At 39.6% G+C, this 18,011-nt stretch overlaps 2 protein-coding genes across 2 annotated transcripts in view; one reads left to right on the plus strand and one right to left on the minus strand.

The window, feature by feature from the left end:
• The window catches only part of cacna2d3a (calcium channel, voltage-dependent, alpha 2/delta subunit 3a), a 129,173-nt gene that overhangs the window by 83,873 nt on the left and 27,289 nt on the right, over positions 1–18,011 (plus strand). The window lies entirely within an intron of this gene.
• Positions 2,056–14,476, minus strand: lrtm1 (leucine rich repeats and transmembrane domains 1). The gene is made up of 3 exons (XM_065247774.1): positions 14,160–14,476; positions 7,125–7,721; positions 2,056–6,200 (listed from the first exon to the last, which is right to left on the minus strand). The coding sequence occupies exons 1-3, from the start codon at positions 14,164–14,166 to the stop codon at positions 5,758–5,760; spliced, it is 1,047 nt and encodes a 348-aa protein (XP_065103846.1). The 5' UTR covers positions 14,167–14,476; the 3' UTR covers positions 2,056–5,757.

The following is an 18,011-nucleotide window of genomic DNA, read 5'->3' on the forward strand; positions in this document are numbered from 1 at the left end:
ACCTGCTATGTCCAGTTTGGGCTTTGCAGGAATATATTAATAGGTTTTTCGTGGAGAAAATCAAATCAAGTTACTGATTTGTTTTGGCTCTGCTAATAGAGGACGTCAATAGAAGCTATTTCAATAGCTTATGAGGTGCATAATATGCCTTCACATCTGATAGTTATGGCTCATTCAACTAGGAGTTTGGCTTCGTCTCAGGCCCTCTGGTCAGGGGTATCTATGCAAGATGTGTGTGATTCGGCAGGGTGGTCTTCCCACCACACGTTTATGAGGTTTTACAGTTTAGACCCAGGTTCTTATGTCCTGATTTGGTGCGTGGTTCACCTTCACCATAGGAGAGACACATTACATAATGTCATAGTGGCCATTGTTGTTCCCATAGTGTCATTTTATGACGCAGCATTGAAGTTCCATTGAAAGGGGACGTATCGGTTTCGTATGTAACCTTGTTACATGAGCCCTTTTGGGCTCTTTGAAGATAAGTGGGGCTACTGCATTCTGAACCAGTTGGAGTGGTTTGATGCTCTGTGAAGGCCAGCAAGGAGAGCATTGCAGTAGCCCAACCTAGTGATTACCAGGGCCTGGATCAGGAGTTGTGCAGCATGCTCCGTAAAGAAGGGACATATCTTCCTGATATTGTATAATGCAAAACAACATGATCGTGCTGTCTTTGCAATGTACGCAGTAAAGGAAAGTTGGTCATCAAAGATTATGCCTAGGTTTCTGGCAGTTTTGGAAGGAGTAATGGTTGTGTTGGGCTTTGCTGGAAAACAAGCAACTCTGTCTTCACAAGGTTTAGCTGGAGGTGGTGTTTCTTCATCAAAGCCGAGATGTAGGCTAAGCAGGCTGTAATTAGTGCTGCTATTGTGGTATATGGTGAAATAAGAAGAAGATTTGGGTGTCATCAGCATAGCAGTGGTAGGAGAATCCATGTGCCTGCATGTAAGGTCCTAAGGATGTTGCGTAAATAGAGAAAAGTAGTGGACCAAGCACTGATCCCTGAGGAACCCCAGAGTGACCATCTGATGGGCTGTGGACAACGTGCCCCTCCATGACACCCTGAAGAATCTATCGGAGAGATAGGGTCTAAGCTATTAAAGAGGAGTACCAGTGATCCCTAGCGACAATAGGGTGGCTAGTAGGATCTGATGGTAAACTGTGTCAGAGGCTGCCGACAGGTTTAGCAGAATCAGAACCGAGGATTTTGATTCCGCCTTCGCTAGCCGTAATGCTTTCGTGAACGACAGCGGTACTGTTTTGGTGGAGTGGTTGCATTTAAAGCCTGATTGCTTGTCATCAACTAGGTTATTTAATGTTAGAAATTAAGATACCTGATTAAAAACTGTTCTTTAAGTGTATTGGCAATGAATGTAAAGAGTGAGACAGGTCTATAGTTGTCTGTGAGAGAGGGGTTCTTTTTTAAGCAGTGGCGTGACAAGGGCCTGTTTAAATGTGGATGGAAATGTACTGGTGAGCATGGAGGTGTTGATGATGTGTGTGAGTGTTGGCGCGAATTTATCCGAAATGGCCTGTAAGAGATGGGTGGGAATTTCAGTGTTGGTCAGCGGAGAGAAAGAAAAGAAACGGATGTGAGATGTAAGTGTAGTGTGTTCTGATGTTAGTGCTGTGGAAAATTGGTTGCTGATGGAAGATGTTTTGTTAGTGAAAAAGTTAGCAAAGTCATCAGCTGACAATGAGGAAGTGGGTGGAGTGGGGCAAAGCAGAGAATTGAACACTTTGAATAACTGCTTAGTGTTGGGAGCTTTACTTACCTTCTGCAATGAAGTATGATGGTTCAGTATTAATTTGTGTTATGCACACTAAACACCTGCACTTTAATGTGATATAAGCGTGCTTAGTATTTAGCAAAACATCTGCCTTGTTACTGTTCAATGCTAACTCCAGGAATGTTCAATTAGTATTGTCCCAAACACTGACAGTGTGAATGTTGATAAATAATCAAATGCTTAAGTACTTTCAAAATGCTGGATAGCTGTGTTTACTCTCATATTATTGTGTTCAAAAACATACAAGTGTTACGTTTAAAATTAAGAAACTTTAAATTAATGACAGATCAGCTCCCGTTGAGGCACCAGGACCACACACATAAGGTTTCACACCACTGCTGGTTTTCCCAAGAGATCTCACATTACAGTACACAGAACAGATTCAAACCTGGTGATACACTGATGACCAATGACGTGCTCTTGTTTGATTCTTAAAGTATTTTATTGACTTTTCTATAGTTTTTCAGTCTTCTATAAACAGAAAAAAATAAACAACAACAAAAATCCAGAATGATTTACTATCCCCCAACTACTATCCCCCAACACCACCCTCAAAAAAACAAAATTTTTGCAGGTTTAAACTTTTATATAATAGAGAAAGTTATTTAGTGACTTGAATTATATGAACAGCTGAGATGTTTATATAATGCAGAGGTAGCAACCTGAAACCTGCATATACACAACATTATCACACACAGGCACGCGTGCACACAACACGCTCTCTCTCTCTCAGTCACTCACTCACTCTCACACACACAACACACATAAACACACCAGTAAACACTCATTCTCTCACACACAAACACACACATTCATTGAAGCACAAATGATTTATATTATAAGTGACAGAGGAATGAAGTAGAACAGGCAGATTTTCATCCTCTACTGCACATAATTCACTGTACACTGGAGACACACAACAATATCAAATTAAATCCTATATTTTTACATTTTGAAAAAAATTTATATGTATGAAATTCTATTATTTTTCCTAACTCTAGAACACAGGGATAATAAACACATAATTTATCTATATGATCACAAACATATACAAATATTGCTACTTACAGTAAGGACCTGAACCTATTGTGTTGTAGATAATTGTGTATTTGTGTAATGATGTGTATGTGTTTATTCTTCACCACCTGTGGTATTTATTAGTTCATGTGACTAGTAGTGTGACACATGCATTTTAAAAAAACACAAATAATGTTTCTACATTAACATGAGCTCATTAACGCTGCATTGTATTTCTACAAGTCGTACAGTGAGATGTTGTGTAAGATGTGTTTATTACTTCAGAAGTATTTTCTTGCTTGGCTGTATAATATTGTGCAGTGTATCACACAAACCCATTAAAGCAAGAAGTTCAGCTGTATATCACAGTGTAGACGGCTTCTATCACAGATATTAGTTTTCCTAACACAGACTGAGACCTTGTTCACAAACAAAAATTGTTTTATAATCGGCTGCACACAATGATAAAAGAAACCATCAGTATATAATTGTTGCTTTTAAAACTGTATATTTAGTGGTAGAGCTTTACATTTGCAACGCAAAAGGTCATGGATTCAAACCCAGGGAACACAAATACTGATAAAATTTTTTTAGCTTTTGACACACTGCTTTGAATAAAAGCATCTGTCAAATGTGTAAATGTAGCAAAGTGTGTTGTTCTGCATCCCTAGAAGAAGCAAACAGACTAAATGATAATAAAAGTTTGTGAACAGGTTTCAATAATGACAAAGAACAAATCTTTACTTTAACATAACACTCACTTCACTTCTCAAAAAGTGATGGTTTCTAAAGAAACAACTCAATTAGATATGTTATATCTTTGGAGTAACTGTAGAAACTAATATAGTACTTTTGATCAGGGTTCCCTAATTAGTGTCTGTTAGTGCTGAAAATCCTCCTTTGCATAACGTTCAAAATGGAAGAACCACCCAGCAGACACAGAATGTTGTCTCAATGTAGCCAACTTTTTAACAACGTTGTAACATCATGAGCAAAAGGCTGGGGTTTCTACGTTGTGGATTGAGGTTGTCACAATTCTGCCACAATGTTGCCTGGTTTAGGTTGTGCATATGTTCTGTAAACAACCAACGACAGACATTTCACATCACATCACTGTGCTGAGGCACAGCCTTTCAAGCAACCGTTGTTCATCAGAAGAGTCTGCTTTTGTTCACTGAGCGAGGATCTGTGAGTATTTCTTCTTATTTCGGTCAGCAAAAAGCTCATGACAAATCATACTACAGCCTAGTTTCATTTATTTACAGTGTAGTCATGATAGAAATAAAAAGTATCTCCTGAAGGTGGAAAGTTAGCTGTGTTTTTTCCTCTTTCTGACCTTGTTCCTCCACTTTTGAATTTTTAAATCCCCATTGGTGGTAATTATGTCCAGTAATCACAGGCTGAACTGTGGTTTAATGGGCATCCATTAGGAAAATTAATAATGGTTTTATTTTAGTAGAATATTTTGGCAATAATTTTCATTGTTTCAAGTGCAGTACAGTTCAGATTCAGGCTACATTTACACGTACATGGTTATTTTGGAAAACGGAGACATTTACATTCGTTTGCGCATTTCGTTTACACATAAACGTAGATTTCGCCTCTGAAACCGATTCTTTCTAAAAACTCCGGCCAAAGGGAATATTTTGAAAACCTTTGTTTGCACACTTGCATGTAAACTGAGACAAGCAGATGTTTAGGCGGCCAACGTCACAGTATGGGCCAGAGCTCGCACCTACGTCAAAAGTGTGACCTATGTTTACATGTGACTGCTACTCTGAACATTTATGTTCCTGAAAAGTCGTTTTGTGTGTTTGAATTTGCAAATACAGCTGCTCCATTATGTCGAGGAGCAGAGACGAGTGCTCGGAGGTCAGCAATTTTACGCGTGTTCTGCAAGAACCAATAGGCGGATGATGAGAGCGAGTTGAGAAATCACACGTAGAGGTCTAATTTTGAATCGCTCTCACCACGGTACTTTGACATCATCAAATACCTACTGCAACAACTCCTTCCTCCAACACGAAGAACCAGTCCGCGTCACCACCAGCGCCGCTGGTGATTGGCTTACGTGGGCTTGAGCTTCTCTTGATGGCATATATGCACGTGTAAATTAACACTTTTCTGAAAACTGACGTGTGCACGTTATTATTTTTGAAACCGGAGAGGTTCAAATGTCCGTTTATGACAATAGCTCCCACGTGTAAACATAGCCTCATTTTATTTCCGTATTTTTTCCAGAAGCCTGCATTTACAATGTCACTGACTTGATCCTCTTCATGTAGCCTAGTGACATGTATGATTTGCAAGGTACATTTTAAAATGATTCATGGAGCTATTCCTGTGCAGTTCTTGGATCGATTGTGTTTGAAAGTATGTTCAAACTCTAATGATAGCAAAGCTTTGTGATCGCAGATGCACTGGTAGAGAGAGCGAGAGAGACCCAGTACAAAAGTTATGTCTGCATGACACACAATAAGTAATATAATACTATTGAATCTAACTTTCCAAATGTTCCAAACCCGGTGTCCATGGCCTGGTACTGGGTCGCAACCCACAACACAAAGGTGTCAGGAAGACAGTAAGATGAGGAAAACACAGTGAATAAGTCCCATCCATCAGGAAAAACAGTCTTGTTTTAGTTTATGTATTTTCCGCACATCAGTGTAGTCAGATTTCAGCTAAAGAATCTAAATCTGTGGTACTATTGCTGTCATACAATATGTTATTGCTTATTTGAGATCTGTTATAGACTGAAGCTTTCACAGCTGCTTAGTAAGATATATTTAGAATTACTGTGTTGTGGCTGCCAGTAAACTGATTCATTGCATACTCACTCAGACAGGGCTTTGTTGATACAATGTTGAACTGTATTTCGACACTTGAATCTGATATTAGTGTATTTGTGTTTTATGTGCTCTTTTATCCTCTTGCTCACTTTCTCTCTCTCTCAGTGCTCTTCATCTTTTCTATCAGCCTCTGTCATTTTCCTCTTTAGCTCTCTTTGATACTTTGCATTAATTGCTGCGTAAGCGCATCCGTAGACAGCTGCCGCCAACATCATCAAACACACAATGCCACAAACCACTCCTGTGATGACCACCGTTGCTATCGCATGTCTGTAGTTCACGGGACGTGGTCTGTGTTTGGCCTCACACTCGGGGAGCATGTTCTCTCCCAGAAGGCCAAAATCGCTGGCGGACGGAGCTCTGGAGCTCGAGTGAAGCTGTCCACTGAGCCCGCGTTGCTTGCCGTCCAGATAGTGGATGTTGGCGAACAGGTAGCTGTAGCTGGTGATCATGCAGGCGTGAAACAGCTCGTAGGGAACGTGACGAAGATCTCGCTCCTGCATGAGGTGAGGTTGGACACATGTGATGTCATCAACTTCTCCACCTGAGAAAGAAAATGAGAAATAGGGAGAAATCAGTTGGACATAAAGTAACGGTTTAGCACATTTAGTACTTGAGTTTGGATGGAATTCTAATAAACAATGAACCTACAAGCTTAGATCTTATTTTAAAAAGATGACAAAGAATAAACGTATAATACAGGGAAAATATATATATATTTTTCAAATCGAAGCATGAAGACGTTAAAGTGCACCCCATAAAAAAATAAAAAAATAAAATTAAGTTGAGTTTAATTTGAGACTGAGACTCTTACATTTATAACATTGTAAGAGCACCAACCATCAATTCATATCACTATAACGCACAAGAAAGTGTTTTACTGCTCTTGAAATGTTTGTCAAATTATTTTATGTGTATTTAGCGATTTAGATTCAAGCCTACTGCTGTTTGTAAGACAAGGTCCCACACAGTAGCAATTCTTGGTTGTACATTTGACAATCAATTCAGACAAAAACATGCAAAGTCCTAGCCTGGTTAGCCAGACCTACATCAAGATGTAAGGTCTGGCAACTCTTCACACAAACGGCTCAATGCAAGGGGCGGGATATAAGGTTGTCCCTCAAAATGCCTCTGCACGCAATAGGATAGCGCTATGACCAATCAGAGCAACGAAGAACGAAGTTTTCAAGTAGGAACCGTCGCAGCTCTGTCGTCATCATGTTAAGCCCGCCCCACAGACGCTACACACGATGTGATTGGCCTGGCCAAATTTTGGTTTTTGGAGCTGTTAAGTGTATTGTGAGTGCCTAGACTAAACCCTGGCAGCAAATATATTTTGCGGCCGCTAGGGTGCGTCTAGATTTCTAGGCTAGCAAAGTCCTGAATTCTTTGCATATGTATTCAGAGCACTGGAATAAGATTTAATGTTTGATTAACGTTTTGACAGTGAATGTGACAGTTTTGTTACCTTTAAAGGCAAATTTTTCCAACCATAGTTTGAGTCCTATCAGATGGCAGTCACATCTCCAGGGATTGCCCTTCAAATGAAGAACTTTCAGATTTCCTAAAGCCTCCAAGAGAACACGGTCCAACTTGGTCAAATGGTTGTATTGGAGTGACAGGTGTGTCAGATGGTGGAAACTGTCAGCCAGAGCTCCAGGTAAACCTCCTATGCTGTTATAGGACAAGTCCAAGAGAGTTAGATTTCTTATGGAAACCAGAAGACGCCGATCCACCTCCCGAATAGAGTTATTGGCCAAGCGGAGGACCTTTAGACCTTTAAGTCCCAAAAGGGCACTGGGCGAAAGCATTGTGATTGAATTGTTGGCCAGGTCCAGAATTTGAAGTTGTGGTGTCTCCCGGAAGGACATGGAGCCTAGGCCTCGGATACGGTTGTTTTGGAGATACAGCTCCAGGGTGTCTTGATGGAGTTTGCGAGGAATATCATACAAACTTTGTCCCCTGCAGTCTACCGCTTTAGTGTGAGTGTCACATGAACACTCTTTGGGGCAGGAGGAGACAACCTGGAGTAAAGCCAGATTGAATAATGCAAAGACCACACCTGCTGAAGAGATGGAGAAATAGTTAATTCAACAGGTTTTATTTAACCAGAAATGCAAAAAAATTGTGATCACGTCAGCCTGGGGTCTCCCATTGATTGGACAAACAGATATGCTTTTTAGTCATGCTAATGGTGTCTACACAGAGTTTTCATTCTTCTAGCTACTGAGAGACTTATCTCTAAGAACTAATAGAGGCATTGCTGATATACCTTGTAAAAGTACAAAAGGCTTCTGGAAGCAGTGTTTGGTTGCAACTTCATTATTGTCTGTGAATAGCTACAGTAGACAAGGATTTGAATATTTTATAGGCTAGGTAATCTTGGATTGGTCTTGATAATAAATGCAGTGCAGAGCTCGTAAACAGAATGTTTGAAGCGATCATGCAAATTAGACTGACATGAGGATGCAAACAGTATTGGGGTTAAATAAAGGCACAACAAAGTTTTTGAATCAGAATTTGGAGTCAGGGGAATCCCATATGGGATGTGCATAACTAAACTATTTTGTCAAGAAAACTTGCAGTGTCATCAATTTTATTGATGTTATTGGTTATATTGGTAAGCAGGCACGTGCACAGATAGAGCTCAACCTGTGCAGAACACATGCCCTTTTTGTCCTTACACTCTGAAGTGCCCTTTTTTGGAGATGTTTTATTATTATTTTTTTAATATATAAATTAATGCTATTGTTAAACATTTACGTCTGTTTGTGTGTTTTACAAATATATTTATCAAATAAAATTATTAAAAAACTATATATTTTTGGATCCGCTCAAACTGTCTGTCAAACCTCTTAACTCCGCCCCCTGAGTGCAGCGAGCTGAAGTTCCACAGCAGTCAGAGGCAGCTGAACGTCTTGCAACGGTAAATAATCTTGTTGTTTGAGTACAATGCTGTCTCATTACGAAAGAAACACTAGTATGTCTATAATGGCGCATGTTTTATAAATTTGAGCAAAGCCGAATTATCCATAGACGGGATTGGTCGAGCGGGCAATCAGGGGGCACTAAGAGCTCCAAACTGCGACCAAATTGAGTTTTTGACAAAGCGCGAGCAGTTTTTAAACAAGTGTTCACCCATGTGAAGGGCACCCGTGACAACAATACGGAATGCACGTTTGGCTTTTAACCGCTTTTTTTGCATGACGCGTCTCAATCGTTAAACTAAAGTCAACACATCTCACGCGAGAAGACGCGCCCGCGCGTGTAAATGTCTAGCCTACATTAACACCAAAAACATATCAGATTAGAAAGGTCTTAGACATCAGATGCCCAGTTGGGAAAACTGGATAGACGAAAAACGTGTAAAGGATACAAGTATGTACATTATATTGCCCTGTCACTCATTATAGTATGCAATCTGGATATAATTTATTGTATATGCATGTATCTTATGCCTTGAATTAGTCAAGGGAGTTGTATGATTATTTGGTTCATAACTTTTTATTCTGAAATCAACGGCATAGAGTTAAGTCTATTTAGTATTTAGTATATTTTTCAGTAATGCAGTTATTTGCACCTTCAAAAGACCAAGGTTCCTGGTCCTCAGCACAGTTTTTGCCAGGTAGGCAGATACATGTTGAATAATGGTATGGCTATAGTATAATATAATCTCCTATTTTGATCTTTAATCTCTTATTTCCCCCTCTTCTCAATCACATACATAAACATGTTAACCAAATAATAAAAATTAGCTTATAAAACCAAACAGAATACCTTTTTTTACTTCAAACATATTTAACTTTATGTATATAAGCAGAGGAAAATAATAAAATTATTATATTCTACAATTAAACAAGAGCGAGTACACAAGAGCACTTCACAAACACATGACTACAAATAGGCCTAATACAGACAAACACCCAGGATGTAAATTGTTAAAGCCAATTTACAAGGGCAGATATCCTTTGCACTATATAATGCCAAGCTATCATAAAATGTCATTTTTCATTCATTAATAGTGATTTTTTTCAATCATTAATAGCGAATAAATATAAAACTATTAAGATGATTATTAAGTGATATTTATTTGGAGGGGATGCCCTTTTTCAGTTTCAGCACATGCCCCTCAAAAGGTCTGTGCACGGCCCTGTTGGTAAGGTATCTCTATATGGGGGCTCTAGCCATCGTTTAAGCTGCAACCTGATGCCTGTAGAATCAAAGCCATGCACAGCATACATGCCATTGTAAACAAACACAGCAGAAATGTTGGGAAGTTTCAGTTTGGTCCGATGTTTTGTTTGTAGAGCTGTTTAATAACTCTGATTTCAGTTTAATTCAGTATGGACTCAGTTAGCTGCATTAGCACAATTTACATCATAATCATAAACATTACAACCAATAACTGTTGTGTAAGAAAATGGGCCTGTAAACTACACAGGTTGCCAAAAAAACAGTCTTAGCTTGATTATGCTGTAAAGAAGCATGGAAAGTTTTATAGGGTTGCCAACTCTCACGCATTTGGTGTGAGACACACGCTTTGGGGGCACTCACTTTGCCGTAATAAATCTTACACCTAATAACAGTCTAGCCTAAAGAAAATATAGCATAGCTAGAAATATGCTCATATGAATGTCTTTCTGCCACAATGGAGCTTAACGGTTCTGCTTAAGCTCCGTACCTTCTTATCTGGACAGATTTGGAACAGCAGAGAGGTACCAGTTGCAGTTTGACAAGTGAGCAGTCAGGGGCGGACTGGCCATCTGGAGCACCGGGAGTTTTTCCGGTGGGCTGCTGGGCATTTTGGGTCAGCTCGCTGTTATGCACATATAATAATAACAATCACAATACTGTGTGTTTATCTTTGGGCAGACTTGTAACTAGCTGCTGTTATATCTGCCTGCTTCAAAATACGCAGTGGTCTAACAGAGCTCGTCAATATCGAAATGTTGACCAATCACGTAAAATAAGCCGAGCATGAATTCCAACCAAAGTTGAGCAGGAGTTATAACCAATCAAATAAAAACAAGGTCAGAGTTTCTGTTCCAGCTAGAAGCCAAGCACAAATTATTTTATTTAAAGCAACACTTAAGAGTTTTTGCTCTTTGCTCCCCCTACAGGTTGGAAGCGGAATTGTCCATTAACGCTGTCGTAAATAGGGATGGGTACCTAAACCCGGTATTAAACTGGCCCCGGGGCTAAATTATGAAAGACCGTAGTATCAGTAAGATTTGACGCTATCGGTTCTGCTTTCGGTCCTGGAGAAAAAAATTAAAATAAATGTACTATGTATTCTTGCTTAATAATGTTTTCGTGCACATTTTATCTCACCAAACATTTCTAATTTGCGATAAAATCAAGACGATTGTCTGTGAGATCAGAGAGATCTCTCATGCGTGCCACGGAAGCTGTCTGTCACACACAACGAGCGTGGCGCACGGCCGCACGCAAATGTATAACAGCACACAACTCCCGCTTTATTCAAAGAGTGACGATGGCGGATAGAGGAAAACGTTCAAAAGTGTGGTTATACTTTACAAGAGTTGATGCAGACAACGTTCGTTGTCATACAGGTAAGTTCAACAAGATGTTTGCATGTAAGGGCGGAAACACAAGCAATCTGTCAAAGCATCTTTCGAAAGTGCATTACGTGCAGTCAGAAACTGTCCCAATTCAAGGGCTGCGACCTTCTAAGCATGCAACCTTACCGAGCACTTGGTCTTTCAAGGTGACAGCCTCAGAAGTCCGCGAAGAGAACTGAAATGAGACGGTGTAAACCTCGGAGGACCTATAATTTGCGTCACCTGCTGCACGCGCCCACCGCGCCTGTCAGCATGTATGCTAAAATCATGTGGAATCAACGTTGTTCACCTCATTTAATATAAATGTACCATCTCCGTAATTGGTTTGCTTACCTTTTGTTAAAATTCTGTTGATTTCTTTTGGGAGAAATGACGTTATGCATTCAACATATTTTCTACTTGTTTTAAAATACTAAATAAAGAAAAATCAGTATGTAAACATTTATTTGGCTAAATGCTCAGCACATCAAGTAGTTTAAAAAATAGCCTACATATAAATATCTTATTTAGAGTATTATTTCTGCAGCTTTCACGCTGGTGCATTAACAAATATATGTACATTATTTAGAAATGATATCCAGAAATTAATTTGTAATGATGAAATGCAGACACATAATTAACTTAATCATGTGAACATAGGTTCATGATCAAATGTTAACATTGGCCAAAGTACCAATAAGAATACCGTTAAAGTATCGGACCGTTAAGCAGTATCGGTAAGAGTAGTAAAAACCTTAACGATACCCATCCCTAGTCGTAAATAATTTTACAATGCATTGTACAAAAAAAGAGATCAAGTCCGCATGTTTAGTATCTGTAGTACCTTTCCTTTTCTTTGCAGGCTCCGCCATGATGACAATTGAAAAGCTGCATGAACGCTAGGTAATGGTATCTTTCTTTGATATGTACCTGCCGAGTATGTTCCACCCACAGTACAGTATGCTCCACTGCCGTAAAGCAAGTTTTTGTAGTTTTCACTCGAACTACAGGACCGTGACCTGATGGTTGGAAACTTCTTTAGTACAGTTTTGGCCGATAGAGGGCTGCAAAGCGAATATGAAAGTGCCGTTCACCCTGTTTCGAGTGGATGAACGACTGAAACTTTTTTGGAAACTTTATTTTAAGGTAGAAAAAACTCTTTGGTGTTGCTTTAATTCACATTTTATATGTATGGCATTTTTTACAATGCATATTGTGTGAAAGCTTCTTTACAGAAAATGCATGCTTATTTTAGAAAAAAAAAACAGGTAAATAGCAAAATCAACATATATATTAGGGGTGTGACTGTACATGTTTTCATACCAAACTAAAGGCGAACACGTATTTTATTCCACTGCACTATTTTTCTATTGCTTTTCTATAAACACGCACTGGATGGATGTGTTTGACCATCTTTTGCAGCATCTCATGACGAGTTTCAAGACGCATTGTCAAGTTAAAAGAATTTTAACTTTTGCAAGTAGTGCAGCTCAACAATGTCAGGTCCAGACCAGTGGACCAGCCAGGAAATCCTGGATGCGAGATAAGTGTTGCAAGGTTTTCATGGTAATTTCTGTTATTGCCTCATGGTAATTTCTGTTTATTTTATTTAAACCAAGCAGGTGTTTTGTTTAAAAATCTGTTTAAAATATGTACACTGTTTTTACTATTTGTAAACTGTTGATGTTTACAATTGTTGATGTTTACAAATGTTAATAATAAAAACCAAGTAATTTTATGTTTTGCATTTCTTCCCCCTAACAACCAAAACTGAACTGAACCGTGACTTAAAACCTGAAGTATGTACCATGTACCGTTACACACCTAATGTATAATAAAGCAGTGATGGGCTGATCATAAAAGTAATTATACATGTGAACCTCCCCCCCAAAACAAAAAACTAAATCTCACTCCAGCTACAAAGCCAAAGTTGGCAACCCTGGTTTTCAAACATTGTCATTACATTATCAGGCAAAATGGCAACAACAGAGCTGCATGCTAGATGCTACAACAACTGATTCAAGAGTAATGTGAAAGCAGCATTGTCAACCTGAGCAATCTCTTTAACCAAGATTTTGTGGGCTGGCCAAGTGGCCATCTATCCAGTGTGTACCCTGCTTGTGACCTTGTGATGCTGCAATAAACTCCCAAAAGCCCTCCCACAACTGTGAGTGCATAAGTGGGTTTGGAGAATGGATGGATAGATTTGTGGGAGCATTGCCAACAGAAAACTCACATTGGTTGTATGGATCCTGGTCATTTTTGCACCAGTAAACTGCTGAGAGACATTTGTGTCTTTTTCTTAGTATTGTCATAGTGAAAGAAAAAGCTAGCTAGCAGTTTGCTTTGCACATGGCACTTGAATTTAGTGTTCGTCTTCCCTCTTTATACAGATCCGACATTTGTGCAGGCAAGAGTGTTCATTGACCTGAAGGGTTGCTAAATTAAGGATGTATATGTCACATTCTTTATTCTACTTTATTCAGCCATTTTGAACCAATTTACTGACATACACAACAGCAGCCATTAGGAGCCTCATAAAGCACACAAAAGTATGTTTTAGTAGACGGATAGCTTAAATCAGAGGTACATGTATTTCTGAGTGTTAAATGTGCTATTCTGGGAATAAACACAAGTGTGTAGTAAATACATTTCATACAGTGTCATGCATTTCACAGGCTTATAGATACTTTTGACATACAATGCATTTGCTTAAACTCTGTTGCAGTTGTTTTGCAATATTTCCTTTAGTCTATTTTCACATTGGTAGTCTAAAAATAATGCTATTGCATCTTTATTTTTAAATTCTCACACAGTGTCTGAACAGCCTGACAATGAAAGGAACTATCGTTATGACCTTTGCTGTTATGTTATTTTGATCAGTGCAGCAACACAAATCTTTCATAGCTTATTACTTGTTTAGTTGTTTCTTGTAAACTCACCTGTCATGTTTTCTAAAGTGTTCCTCTTGCCAGCTTCTGTAGGGTCAGTCCAGCATTACTGATCAGATGAAAGCTCTGAGAAGCTGTTGATGAGAACCTGATAGTCCAGTGCTACTGGAGCGCATCCACACTTTTCTTCTGCCTATCTTTTGATCCGGTTTTCTTTCTCTATAAATGTGCATGTGTGCAAATATCTTCATCTTCACATTCATACATAGCGGCACACAAATAAAGAAACACTCTCATCGTCAAGGGCCTCTTTCTATCTGTCTCTCTTATACACACATGCATGCAGCAGTGTTCTGTTGAACTGCTCTGACATCACTGAGTGACCGCAGGCGGAAAACTGGCAGAGCATGTCCTATCATTTCTCTCATTTCCACACACACACGCACGCACAAATACACACACATTTACACGGACACACATGCACACACATTTACACAGACACACGAATGCCTTAGGCCCCTTTACCAGCTCACACTGTGCTGCTCACATATACAGTGTCTTTTGAAAGCCCCCACTTGTATTTCCTAATGCTAAGCTGTGTACATTATGTTTGAGGATTATTTGCAACCTCAACTGAGTGTCAACATGGTGTCTGCATATCTATCCACAGATTTCAAACGATCAGTTTCAAGGGCTGGACTTGGGATCTGGTCAGTATTGACCACTGTACTTCGATTAATTGCCCTGCTGGAATATAACTGTTCAACCTAAGTTTTTTTTGCATGTTACCTTGATGCTAGTAAGCATTCCTTGCAGAAGAGACTTAAACACATTAAATACTCTTCTGAAGAAGACATAAAATAAAAAAAATGCTGAATTGATGTTCTCTGTAGAGTTTTGCTCATCTCATGTTCTGGCATCCTTCTCTGGAGACAATGGAATTTGGCACCCAAGGCACATATTGTGGCTAAACAGTCCAATTCGAGAGCGGCAGAGTCTGTTGCAGTTGCTGCAGGTGAAGCCTACGACTGTTTCTGTGGGCATTGGTTCTGCTCTCTGCCATCTACGCTGCCCTTTCTCCTCCTGTTTTTCCTCTCTCTTTCCCTCACTCAGCTCCATACTGGTCCTTACGGCAAACCGCCAGCTGACACGGTTTGGAGTGGCAGCTACCAAGTCTGCAGGACTCAGGCTGTCGGCTTTCAGGTCACGCTTGCAGACGTCTTTGTACCGGAGCACTGGTCTGCCTGTTGGTCAAGTGCCAGCGGCAAACTTACCATACATGATGCCCTTAGGAATCTGGCCATCCTGCAATCGACAGACATGGCCGAGCCATTGTAGGCATCTTTTTGGTGCTTTTCCTTTGCATAGTACCCCACTGTTTGGTTTAGTTTGGGTAAGCTTACTTTTAGGAGCTTTTTCATTGGGTGCAGTTCGTAGTACCCAATAGTTTTTTTAGTACAACCTCGGGTGGGGTTCCAAGCGATCTGAGCTGAAAACACTGTAGATCACTGATTGGTCTGAGAGAATCGTCACTACCAGTTTCATCGCTTTAATGTAAAAGATTAGCTTTACCTTAGTGCTAGCTTGCGCTGTCTCTGGCAAACATGTTGTCATCTGTGCTCTGCTTTAAGTCCCCAAACTCCCTTTTAGCGATAAAAAAACATCCACAGGTTGAGAACCAGGAACACCATACCAGTTTTTTTCCAGACTTGCAGTTTGTAGCGGCACATTCGCAACACACGTGTCCATTATATGTGTATATTAGGGGTGTAACGGTACGCAAAAATCACGGTTCGGTGCGTACCCCGGTTTTGAGGCCACGGTTCGGTTCATTTTCGGTACAGTAAGGGAAAAATGCAAACATTAAACTGCAGGTTGTTTACTATAAACTTTTTTTACAATTTGTTTACACTTTTTTAAACAATTTTTATTAAAATATAATATATAAAATATATATAAAATGAAAAAATAATAAATAAAATACTACTGCAAAGTTCTTTTTTACATTATTTTATAACAGTAGGTAACTCTTTTCTTAACCTTCTCTTAAACTTTTTCTACTTAAACCTTGCACTAAACTAACAAATTCAATTCCTGAAAACATTTATGAACTATTAGCCTACATTTTTGCCACCAAAAATTTTCTGTTTTGATTTATTTTGGATTGTTTAACTCACAGTATTGAATTGGCTATGTACCATCTCTGTATAAAAATAATATTACTGCTCTATGTGTAACTGCATAGCAAGCAACATGATGATATACTTATTATACACTCATATTGAGATGAGTGAGTTGCATACATAGCCATTTTTGATCTTTTGCACGTTTCTCCTAATCTTTGCTTGTGTCGTCAATGTAAGCTGTGACTTTACTAACGAACCCCTCCGCAGCTGAGTTACAGCTGAGTAAGCCCGGGTTACAGCTCTTCTCTGTCCCGACCAGCTGATCGCATTGTGACAATGATATGATTGACGTGAGGTGCAGATGAAAAATCTGATCACGCATTCCTTATTCTCGCTGTCACAGAAAAATCGTCTCATGATTGCGTAGCAACGAAAGACGTGCATCCTCTCACGCACTTTTGAAAGAACAAAACAGCGCGTTGACATGCGTTTAACATGCGCTTTTAGACACGACACGTAAACGTTTACATCAATAATCAAACGAATATACATCTAAGTAAATACAAATCTTTCTGCGGGCCGAATGATGTTATATGTTTGACAGAAGACTTGCGCTGAACACAGAGACTTCCGCCACTTAATATGTTCGTGTGGAAACCCACGTATTATGTTCCGCACAGGCGCACATAAAAGATTGCATTCGGCCTTTCGATGCACGTGTGCACCGTGCCGAAAGCCCTGAACCAAAACGGTTTGATACGAATACACATACCGTTTTACCCCTAGTGTATATGCAACTTAAATGAAGCTCAGGGGAGCACGTCGACTGACGACGCCACTGGTTTTTGTAAAGAAACCGTAATGTCATACAGAGGAAGTGATAAACACAATGTGCACACATCTTTGTGGTGGTCGATTTTGTGGCGGACTGAGAAATAAATGAATGTATGGGGATGTTTAACATTCCAAGAACGCCTTTACCTGTATGATACAGCAGCAGGCAGCGCAAATATAACGACACGCATATAATCCCTCCCATTGCGAAGTGTTACTAAACTCGATGGAAAAGCTAACCAAGCCAAAGTGAGGTGAGTTGACCCGACCTGACCCAAACCAAGCCGTGGGGTACTGTGCTATGGAAAAGCGCAATTTGTGAGAGGAGTGTGTGCATGCTGAATGTTTTTGCCTAAACCAGCACTTGGTTTAGTGTTTAGGGCACGGTTCTGTCAGGCAGCGGAGATGGAAAGAATACAGTCTGCGTTCTACATGGTATACATAGTCCATGTCTCACTACTTTATATAACAGAGGTCCCTAACCTCCGGGTCGCGACCCAGTACCGAGTCGCAGACAGGTTGCCACTAGATCGCAAGAACGTCCTGAAACACAATTGTATAATAGCCACGTAGCTTAATTGAGTATTTTGTACTTTAAAAGCCGACTTAAAATAAGCAATCATTTCTCCTTTTGTACAGAGCCGTGCTCTCTCTTTTTCTCGGCCTCTCTCTCTGCCAGCGCATCAGCAATCACATTGCTGTCATTAGAGTTTGACCATACAGTAGGGCTACTTCTAAAACATGAATCATTTGCAAAAGTACCTCGCAAATCATGTAAATACGCAGAGACTTTCAACTGTGTGACATCGCAAATGACTGAAAAGTAATTATTTTATTCTTCTTTTAAACAACTTCAGAATTATACAGCGATCATGGCACCATGATCAAAATAAACTATTAATAATATTTTAACGGCTACACTTTTAACGTATGTTTAAAAGCA

Source organism: Paramisgurnus dabryanus, chromosome 11, assembly GCF_030506205.2.
Source record: "Paramisgurnus dabryanus chromosome 11, PD_genome_1.1, whole genome shotgun sequence".
NCBI lineage: Eukaryota > Metazoa > Chordata > Actinopteri > Cypriniformes > Cobitidae > Paramisgurnus > Paramisgurnus dabryanus.

Excerpts from the sequence above, each read along its gene's own strand:
- lrtm1 (XM_065247774.1), bottom strand. Across the intron at positions 6,201-7,124 it reads GGAAAAATTTGCCTTTAAAG|GTGGAGAAGTTGATGACATC; the intron begins GTAACAAAACTG and ends TTTCTTTCTCAG.